At 49.8% G+C, this 11,158-nt stretch overlaps 1 protein-coding gene across 1 annotated transcript; it reads right to left on the reverse strand.

The window, feature by feature from the left end:
• Positions 1-4,590: 4,590 nt before the first annotated feature.
• On the reverse strand, positions 4,591-8,669 carry LOC124701142 (purine permease 3-like). Its single transcript, XM_047233188.1, has 2 exons — positions 7,852-8,669; positions 4,591-5,195 (listed from the first exon to the last, which is right to left on the reverse strand). Exons 1-2 carry the CDS (start codon positions 8,602-8,604, stop codon positions 4,863-4,865), a joined length of 1,086 nt encoding a protein of 361 aa, XP_047089144.1. The 5' UTR covers positions 8,605-8,669; the 3' UTR covers positions 4,591-4,862.
• Positions 8,670-11,158: the final 2,489 nt, after the last annotated feature.

Consider the following 11,158-nt stretch of genomic DNA (forward strand, 5'->3'; position numbering starts at 1 on the left):
TCCCCTTGTGTCGAATCAATAAATTGGGTTTTACTTCCCGCGAAGACTGTTGCGATCCCCTATACTTGTGGGTCATCACTCCTCACGTCCAACGAACTCGCCTCTCCAAAACGTCGCACCGGCTGATGACCATGTACTCGATGCTAGGCCGGAACAGCCACACGGCGCCAGCGGCGCCGCAACCACCACTGGGCCAGAGCCACCGTACCGCAGCCAGAGCCTATGGCCCCGCTGCATCCCGACACCAAGTTTGAGCTGCCAGACTTCCAATTTGATGACTCCCAGTTCGACGAGTGGAATGAGGAATTCGAAGCATACGCAGATGCCGAGGCCGCGGAGGAGGCGACACAGTGTGGTGAGGAGCAGCCATTACACAGCGACCATGAGTAGGCGGTGATATTGGCCGCCTTCAGCGTGCAGTGTTTTCGGAGACTGGAGGAGGAAGAGCTAGAGTATACCAATGATGACCACTTCAAGTACGCCATCCAGATCTCGCGCTAGCCGGCGGTCATAGAGAAGGAAGGTCAGCTGCTCATGGCGGCCGAGCGGCAGACAATGCTTGAGCTCAGCGCTTAGCGCTAGGCCGAGACGGCCACCCGTGTGTAAGCGAGGCTCACTTAGAACTGCCAACTCCCCGATAGAGCACAGCTGACGCATCTGCCATGCGCCTATTTAGGGCTCCTGGTGGAGATGCTCTGACCGATCGATGAATGACTGGTCGAGTTTGACTACAAAGTGAAATTCAAGGGTAACTCTGCGTGGAACAAAATTGAATGCATGCAGCGATGCAGATTGAAGCTTCGGAAGCATGCCGCAGGCATGGACGGCATGTACAGCCGCGCACGGACCACTTAATTTGGATCACCATCGATGCCGGCAGGCAACGGCAGTTAGGGCATCTCCAACGCGGGGACCCAAACCCAAAAACGGATACCACTTTCGTCCGTTTGGGTAAAAACGCGTCCCAACGCGCGGACGCAAATGAAAAACGGATAGCAATAAAGTCCGGGGCGACCCAAATCTCACGCAAATCTGGGCGGACTTTGCGTCTGTCCGGCTGGCTCGGGACAGCTCTGGACGTCCGTTTTTGTCCACATGACCCCACATGTTCTCTCTCCTCTGTCCTCTTTTTCCCATGGAGATAACCGGAATAGCCACCGGATTTTGGCTGGCCTGGCCAACTGCTCCCGTCGCCCACGCCGGCCGCACCCCGTCGCCGACTCCTCACTTTTTTTCATCCATGCCGGAAGTTGCTGCTTCCAAAAAGAGCTCCGGCGACAAACCTCGTCGACGGCGTGGGCACGGGCGCCGGCCGCGCGAGCCATGGGCGTGGGCGGAGCTGTGCTGCGCGAGCTCGAGGCTGGCGGGCGGGGGCGGAGCACGGCCACGGGCGGAGGCGCCGCCGGCCGCGTCGGCCATGGGCGGGGCCGGAGCTCCTGCACGCCGAGCGCGTCGCGAGCCACGCCGCCGCGCGCGTTCACGCCGTCGGCAGCAGGGGATGGAGCGGGCCGGAGCGGGCGTGCGCGTCTCCGGCCGGACTCCCGCGGCGACGGCGCGTCGAGGTGGAGCAGCAGGCTGCGCAGCCCGCCGTCGGACGCCACGGCGAGCCGGAAGCTGTCGCTAGTCGACGTGAGGTTCTCCAGGCAGTTCGCGGCGTGCTCCTTGGAGCCGAGCACCGTGCCGTGGTCCAGCAGGCCGACCATGACGCGCACGATCCCTTCGTCGGCCAGCGCGTGCAGCCGCCTCCGCACCGCGGAGAGGTTCTTGAGCGCGCCGGCCGCCGCGGCTCGCGACACGGAGTCCCCCGTCTGGCAGATCTCGACGAGCGGGCGCGCGCCGCCGTGGCCGGCGATGGCGAGGGCGGCGTCGGGGCACGCTGAGAGCCGGTGAAGCGTGAGCACGGCCTTCTCGCGCCCAACGAGGCTGCTGCCCGACTCGGCCAGCCGGATGAGCGGCGGCACTGCGCCCTTCGACACCAGCAGCGCCTCGCAGTTTCCCGAGTCCGCGAGATGGCATATCACCGTGGCGGCCTTCTCCCGAGTGGCCGGAGCGGGCGTGCGTGCCTCCACTCCGAGCTCGCCGGGGACAGCCACCAGCCGCGCGTCCGTGCTTGGCAACTAGTACTAGTACTAGGAGAAAGAAGAGAATAAACAGTGATTTGGGTCGCAGTGTGCGTTGGGGAATAAAAAGAGGCACGGACGTTCTCGTCTGTCCGCGTCTTCGGAGTCCGACCCAAACAGCCAAAATCGGACGCGAAATCGTGTCCGTTTGGGTCGTAGGGTTGGAGATGCCCTTAGCTACCTACCTAGCTTAGATAGCTTGTCCGTTTGTGCATGGCGATATCTATGTATAGGCAGGCACGAACGCATGTGACACAACACTGCCTGGTCATGGTCAGCAACCGTTGCTGCGGAAGGTCCACGGCATCGTCGTCAAGTGCACAGCTAGCTCACGATGAGTGTATGCATGAATGTGGTCTCAGCGCGATGCCGACATATAATGGGTGCTTCGTTCCATGTTTTTCTTTTTCCACCACAATAATCCTTCCTCGATGCTTCTGTTTTGCTTTGTGTTTCTTGGAGATGTTGAAGCTTATGTTTTTTTTGCAAAAAGTCTAACGATCTATTGATAATTATCAAGTAGTGCAATGAGCTTTAAAAGTAAAATAAATTACAAATAAATTTTTGGACCACCTAGCGAAGACTACAAGCACTAGAGAGAGCCGAAGGCGCACCGCCGTCCTCGCCCTCCTCCTTTGGTGCGGTTGTGTCGGAATGAATGCAGGACGGCGGCACCATAGGGTGGGAATAAATGCGAGACGACAACGCTACCAAGTAAAGATGGAAGGAATGTAGTGCGACCGGGTGGGGATAGAGGTGATGCACCGACGTGGCGGACCAGGGATAGAGATTAGGCGGTGGTGTTGTAAGGTCCTGGTGGAGGCAAGGTGACGAGTGCCCCTAGCGGGCAGCTCGTGTTCTTTTCTGTTAGTCACATACACACAAATACAACTATATGGAAAAAACCAAGTTTCCAAAGAAGAGTTTGTAAATGTTTCGAATCAAGATCGGAGAAACATATTATTACAGAAGAAATGAGAAAGATTACTTTGGGGAAAAGGAAAGGTAACACAAGTATATATTGTTTTATGAAAAAGGACAGGAATTTAGTACACATGGGTGTCAGTGCTCCCTCCACTTTCAATTTTTTGAAAGTTTTAAAATCTCAAACTTTTATGTTTTCAAAAATTATGGCGTTAAATATGTAGATATATATTTTCATCAGAAGTGTATACAAAAAAGTCCCGGTAAAAAATACTTTAAATTTTGGGAAATAGAAAAATAACAAATTTCTGACAAAAGAATACACTATTGTAATACTATTTTACTACCATTAGCTGTTAGAAATTTTTCTTTTCTATATTGTTCAAAATACAAAGTATTTTTAATGGGACTTTTTTGCATACACCCATCTGTATATATCTATCTATATATTTAACGTCATAACTTTTTGAGACTTAGAAACGTGAGATTTTAAAATTTTAAAAAAATTAAAAGTGAGGAGAGCACTGGTGTCATGTGTCAAAGACACTTTCTGTATGAAAAAAATAATATACATATGACCAGAAATAAGTCTGCCAACATTGTAGCGCAACTCGCTACGGATGTAACGCAACAGGGCAGTTGCTAATGTCAAGGCTGACACTAGACTACATAGTGAGAGTGCGAATATTTGGCCCAGACATACTTGGCCCGAATATCAATGGCCCAGACATACTTGGCCCGAATATCTGGCCCAGACATACTTGGCCCGAATATCTGGCCCAGTAGTGTACTGTAAGCACATAGTTCTCCTAGATTATGTTTGCAAACAAAAAGTGGGTTCCATTTTTTAGGTGAAACCAAAAATAAATCTAACATCTACAAAAAAATAAATCTAAAAATATACTCAGCCACCTGACAGTCTAGGTGGTACCACGCGGTGGATTATTATTATTACTTAATTATTAAGGATAGGTTAAACACGGCTTGACCCTCCAAACACTACTAGAAAATGGCTTATAGGAGAAAAAGTTTAACGACGCACTTCGAAAGGACCATGCCGCCGGTATTTGGGCCAAATACCTGCAGCGCGAAATAATTTAAAACATCGCAGATATTTGACTAACGGCGGTGTGGCAGAATAATTGGATGGCGCCGATATTTCCTGCACTAGTGGATCGGTCCACATAGGAAAACATGCACCGTGGCGAAACAACTACAAAGACTGAGTTGGGGGGGGGGGGGGGGAAACGACAACACTTGCAAGTTTTTCCGGAAGAGGGATAAGGAGACTTTTTTTTGCGAATTAGGGATAAGGAGACTTGCAAAGTCCCTTTAGTTGCTATTCAACACCTATATATTTTTGTAAAGAAAAAGCCACATGCTATAACACTTTGCGCTTGGAATTCAAAAGAATTGGTAGACACGTAGTTTGTTCTGAAAAATATGTAACATTGTCTTATAAGGATCCCTGTCTATATATTTTGTAGCCTGATACAACGGGGTTTGACACTTCCAATCAATACGAGCTCAAACAATAGTTTACGTGTGTAGAAAATAGTGCACATATTTATATATACACAAATGGAGTGGACCAAAAACACATTTACATCTCATTTCACGACACACCACAAATTACAAAAGGTATCATATTTAGATTTCCTTTAAAATGGAGTAGATCGCAAAATAAGTTGTTGTGAAACTCTTCCTTTGTGTTTGATAAGACACAACCAAAAAGCACACGCTGAGTTTGTATCCTGTCCGGTGTATAATTAAATTACACGATAAGTACCCACAATATGGTATAATACATAGTGTGGTTTAAACACTCAAATGCTCTATATTTGGGGGTATATCAGATTGTTTTGCATTTGTTTGGATCTCGCCATAAAAGTAGGAGACAAAACCCCATAGTGAGAGTGCGAGAGCGACACCTTTTGTGCTGTTGAAAGGCTCATGGAAAATGATGATGGCGACCACCTCAGTGATTGATATGAGCAATGTCATGATGACACTAGAAAGAAGCGCCGAGCCGTAGAAGATAGCACCAATTATGCCAATGAAGAAGAACTGGTAAACAATGGCGGATCCAACCAACAAAGAGTAGTAGCCCCCCTGGCCGAGGCCAAACTCCCGGGCTTCATGTGGGATAGCCTGCATTATTTTGACAGTCCATAACTTCTTCCAATCAAGTTCAGGTTCCACACACATAAATCTTTTATAGCATATGAATTTTAAAGTATACGGAATACGATACATATATATATGTCAGTCACATTATTCATCAAATTAAAGTATGACACTAATTAGAGTAGATTGCACAAAAACATCACAACTTAAAGTTAAGGTCGCTGAACCAAAAATTCCTTACTCCCTCGAGCGCGTGAAAGCCATTCATTCGAATTCCTTGGGCCCTAGCGTCCGTCATGCAGTAACATTTTTTCAACACCACTCATTTGGAAATAGAGAAACCTGTGGCATATTTCCTGATGCATTTTTTCAACTCCAGATATTAGATTCTGATATGTATAATGTAGGATTGCTCGAGGACGAAGATGTGTGAGTGAAGTAAGAATAGAAGAATTAACACATCTTGGTGGGGTCTAATCCACTACAGGAAGGCAAAGGCTATGATTGGGAGAAATTCTACAGATTCTGTGAGAGACATCATTCTTTCTATAAAAAATGTAAAATATTGCAATGTAGGAGATACCTATTTGAACTTGTGGTTAGAGAAAAAGAGAGGGTTAGCAGATTTTTGAGTCGAGCGGAACTAACCCAAGACCACTGTAAATGAACAAAATATCGGTTGACTAAATGCAATATTATTTCTGAACCTACTTGACATAAACAAACATGTTAATTAAGAAAACAGTGCAATATTCTCGGCATTAGACGAGGAATTTCACATGAAGATACACAATGCTAATTGTCTAAAATGGGAGAGAGAAATTGTTATCCCGCAATGCACTTGCACTTGCTCCCTCCGTTTTCTCACATGATGTTACTATGAAACATATATTGTGCATCTATGTAAAGTTGCAAAAACTAATTGAGAAAACCGATTAGATTTTTGACCTCATTGAATTGTGCTCATTCATGTAAACATTACATGTAGTCAGAAGAAAAAAACCACCACACACAACATGTTTAATTATCCCAAAACCTTAGAGCATTATATATAATTAATTGTGTTGTTTATTAGTTTGATGTGTTTTTTTTGTATCTGAAACATGAGTTTGTGGCCATAGATATAAAAAATGAGGGGTACATTGTGTTGTAAAAACTAGTTGGCCTACTAAACCTGAATTAAGGGAGTATGAATTTGCTGTTCTTTCTTTGATAAATAGGTATGGATTTTTTCTCTATGAACTAAACTTATCGATATTCTGCGAACACTCGTAATAAAGTGTGTATTCTCATCCAGCATCTTCCACATCGATGTCAATGAAATTATCACTTTATTTTCTCAATGCAATGCCTTCCCTATATGTGGGATTAATGCATTCATAAGAAAATCCTCTATCACTATAAATTGATCTCTACGACTTTGCATATGTTGTCTTCCGTTGGGCATGTTGTTTTCGACCCTTAATGTTGCAACGACAATATCACTTTGCTTCAATTTTACTTGATAGTTTCTATTATATGGGAGTAGTAGAACATGTCAAAATTTGCAAACAAGGTGAATTTTGATTCCATGATTTCATATAAAAATAAAATAATCATGATCTATGTGAGATGGATGAAAAGAAAGAATAAACAAAATTAATCGCTATAGTGGAAGGTTTTGTTTGTGAAATGGAAGGGGCAGCGTATACATGTTGATAAGTAGATAAACACGTTGTTTACGGGGCTAAAATATCTCAAAGAAAGTCAGTGTACGTCGTCATGACTGCTCGGACACGGCCAACAACTTGGTGTGACAGTCGATGTTAATTTAGGCGGGTAGGGTAGCTCGATCATCGTGAAACATGCATGCGGACACCCCATGAGGATCATGCATGATTCATAATGGTAGGAACATGCATATAGCTGGGATGTTATTGGCGTAACATCTGGGTGCTACGTATTGTGTAACTACCCACATAATTAAAGTGCTGTGGCAACACTCAAATAGATGGGTCCTTCATCATGCAGGTCCATTTTTTTGTACGCAGTACTAATTTTGATTTCGTCACTTTTTATGATATAAAAGATAATTAATCATGGTCTTTTTGAGATTGATGGAAATAAATCAATAAACGTAACTAATAGTTATAGCATGAAAGATTGCTGCACTAGCCAATTGAACCAAAAGTCCGAACTGATGCAAAGAGGCTAGGCAGTGTATTTATATTCAACAGATGGTACTCCCTCCGATCCCTCTTATTTGATGTTTTAGTTTCATTTTCGAAAATGCATGTACGTATGACGCATTTCAGTCGGTAAGTCTAGTCATTTCGGCCCATCTTTAGTCAAAATATAACCTTTTGTAATGTAGAGAGAGGAAGTATTTGTTTAAAACTTATTGTGAAATTTGAGATTTGGGCGGGGTGTGGGCTCATCATGATTCATGACACACAGCCTCGGAACAACCACGCGGATCATGCATAATTAAGACCGTGAGGATGATTCATGTCATCATGGTACCACGTAACTACCCACGTACGGTGTTTTGACAACTGCCGACACGGAAACAGATGATGGTGGTGTCCTGTTTGGCCATGTTTTGGTTCCTGTAACTCTGACCATGTGTCAATATATATACAGAAAAAAATATAGATAGGGTTCTCCTTCATGCAATGCAAAAAATAGGTTGCCAACGTACTTGGAAATCCTTGTTGACGATCATCCCGACGGCGCAGAAAGCGGTGGCGGTGAATCCCATTACGACCTGCATCTCCACGATGAGACTGTACGAGCCGACGGACCTGCCAGCGAGCCGCGCCTGGCTGAGCTCCATGAGCGGCAGCACCAGGCCGTACATGGCCGAGGAGCCGATCGTCATGGCGAACCCAGCGTAGTACTGCGCACGCGACACCCCCTCTGGGCGGTCGGAACTGCCGCCGTTCATCCCCAGCATGGCGGCGCCGATCGTGAGCAACACGACGGCGTTGACAGAGAATGCGGTGAAGCGCTGGCGTACCACGACCAGCGCGAACAAGGCCGTGAAGGCGAGCTGCGTGGAGATAAGGATGGAGGAGGTGGACACCGGGAGGTAGGCGAGGCCGTAGGCATAGAGGAGATCTATGAGCCCGATGGCGACGCCCAGGCCGGCAGCCACGGCGAGGAGCCGAGGAGGCATCAGGAAAAGAGGCGAGCTGCTACCGTCTTTGCGGCGGCGGGAGATGAGCGGAGGGAGGAGAAGAGGCCACCCGGCTGTCTGGAGGAAGCTGGAGAGCCACTTTCGGTTGCCGCCGTGGACGAAGTAGGCGCGGAGGATGAGCGGGCCGGCAACAGCGCCGATGGCCATCAGGAAAACGTTGACGATGGCGAGCATGTTGCGGTGGAGCGGCGGCGGCTGAGGGTGCTGCTCAGGACTTGCTTGTTGCTGGGCTGGTGTCCTGGTTTCTACCTCCATGACGAGCTGTGCTGGGCTAGTTTCTACCAGATCTTACGTGCATACACTACACAGACTAGAGAGTCGATTACATGTACTTATATTATACGTACTACACTCGCTCAATATTATACTAGTATATTAGCCAGTGTACTGAAGAAAACCAATGCTCAGCCTGCCAACAACTTTCTTCAATGCACGCACACAGCATGTGGCTCACCCTCGGCCACGTTACATTTTTCCTACGAAATACTGTCTATGTCGGTATCCACCCTGCCACTAGACAAATCTTGGATACTCCCTCCTTCACAGTTTATTAGGCGCGCGCGTACCCCTAGGTCATCAATTTAACCTATATAATTTAAATTATATAATACAAAAATTATATCATTAGAAAATAGAACATCTGAACTTTTTAATGATATAATTTTTATAACATATAACTAATGCTAACTTGATCAAATTTGCAACCTAGGGCTACGCGCGTGCCTTATAAACTGTGAGAGAGGGAGTACTTCTTGAATACGGATAATTATCCGTCATTTCTTCCACTAATTATAATTAATATGGGGTACCCAACTAATATGGCAATGGGAAACCGGTCGCAGCCGGATCCTCTGACCGAGTGGTTATTCTTCTACTCATCGATTTCCTCCCGTCCGACGTGCCTCAGGGAGCAGTTTGGGCCTCTGCACCAACCGGTGAGACTGGGTTTGTCAGAACATAGTTCCAAAAATTTAATTTCTATCCATGTTTTGGTTTTAAATTGAATTACTACTTTCAAATTACAGTTTAATCTAAAAGTTCGTTAATATATCGATTTTATCTGCTGCATGATTTGTCCAAATTTTTTTTTTCGAGGGTTGACGGGGGGAAAAAACCCCACCGCTTGTTATATTTCCACGAAAGTAGCCTGGCAGGCCCATGTTCTTACAAACAGATAGAAGAAGATACAGGGGGTACAGGGGAGAAGAAGACACCTAAAAAACGAAAAAAGAACACAGGGGAAGGGGAAGGTCAGCACAACCGAAGCCAACCGAACCCCCTCGGGAGGCTAGCACCTCAAAGGACAATCACTATGACTTGGCATGCGAGCGAGGGGCGGCGACGAAGACCTGCAGAACCAAGACCAAGCACAGTCGAAGGGCGTCGGATAGCCGAGACTGGGGCGACGACACCGGTGTGCCGACCCCGTGGTCGAAGGGCGATGCAGGGAAGAGTCACGCCACAAGCACGAACCAGACAAGGCCACAACCGGACGTCACCTTGAGGACCTCAAGCCGACCGCTAAACGGGTATCTCCGGAGGAATACACACCGCGAGCGAGCGGACCGGGGAGCAGGGTGGTGGAATACGAGGACACCAACAGGAGCACGCGAAGAAGCATCCCGGCACGATCGAACGGCGTCGGATAGCCGAGTCCGTGCGGCGACACCGGTGTGTCGCCGGCATTGCTGAAGGCGATGTGCCGCCGAGACCAAACACAGTCGAAGGGCGTCGGATAGCCGAGGCCGGGGCGACGACACCGGTGTGCCGACCCGTGGTCGAAGGGTGGCGCAAGCGAGGCAACCCCAGGACGTCCAGGCAGCTCTGTCGGGCCACCATGACAACAACCTCGTCCCGCAAGTATACGAGCGGGCGGTCAGCGGGCCGACAAGAGGCGAGCGCTGCCCCAAGCGTGTCGGGAGGTGCACAGAGCCAAAGAGGACGCCTCCACGGAGGAGCACGGCGCCCGCAGGCGTCGTCGTCCATAGGCTTTCGCCCGGATGTGCAACTACACCAAAACATCGGGGCAGGCCGACCTCCCCCACCCTGCAGGAGACCGCGGCGAGGGGTGGACACGGGCCACCGAGTGAAGGGGAGCGGTCGAGCCGCGGAGGGCCCACATCGCCGGCCATCCAAGCCGAGCCGCGCGCCGGGGGCCGGGATCAACGGCCGGGCACCCGGGCGAGAAAGGATGGCCGGAAACGCAGGAGCCGGGGCGAGCCTCACGCGAGGAGACCCGAGCCACCACGGCCGAGAACCAGCGGGGGATGGAAGAGGAGCTCGCGACCCGGCGGGCCCGCATGGCGCCGGGGGCGGCGCACAGGCAGACGGCGGAGGGCCTCACCACGGCGGAGGGCAGCCGGCAGGCCCAGCCCCGTGGCCTCCACGGCCGAGAACGGACGGGGACGGAGGGCTCCCGAGCAGCCAACGCCGGGGCGACGCGCAGGGACGAGGACGCCCCGCCGCCGCCGCGACGGGACCGCCCACGGGCAGCGGGCCGCGCGGCGGAGCGGGGGCAGCACGCCCGCGCGGCGGAGGAGCAGCGCCGAGGACGAGCACGGCAGGGCCGGCGGCGCGCGCAGGGCGAACCGAAGAGGAGGGGGTTGGGGGAGCTCGGGGGGATTTGGATTTTTGGGGAAGAGCCGGAGGTGCTCCCCGCCGCCTCCGTCCGCCGCGGCGCGGCCTCCTCCGGCGGCGGCGGGAGCTGTTGGCGAGGTGGGGGAGGGGTTGGTGGGCGGCGGCGCGGGGGTCGCCTCAGAGTCGCCCAAGGGCGACCCGGAGGCTAGGGTTTCCTGGCCATACTCCGACA

The sequence above is a fragment of the Lolium rigidum genome, chromosome 3 (assembly GCF_022539505.1).
Source record: "Lolium rigidum isolate FL_2022 chromosome 3, APGP_CSIRO_Lrig_0.1, whole genome shotgun sequence".
Classification (NCBI taxonomy): Eukaryota; Viridiplantae; Streptophyta; class Magnoliopsida; order Poales; family Poaceae; genus Lolium; species Lolium rigidum.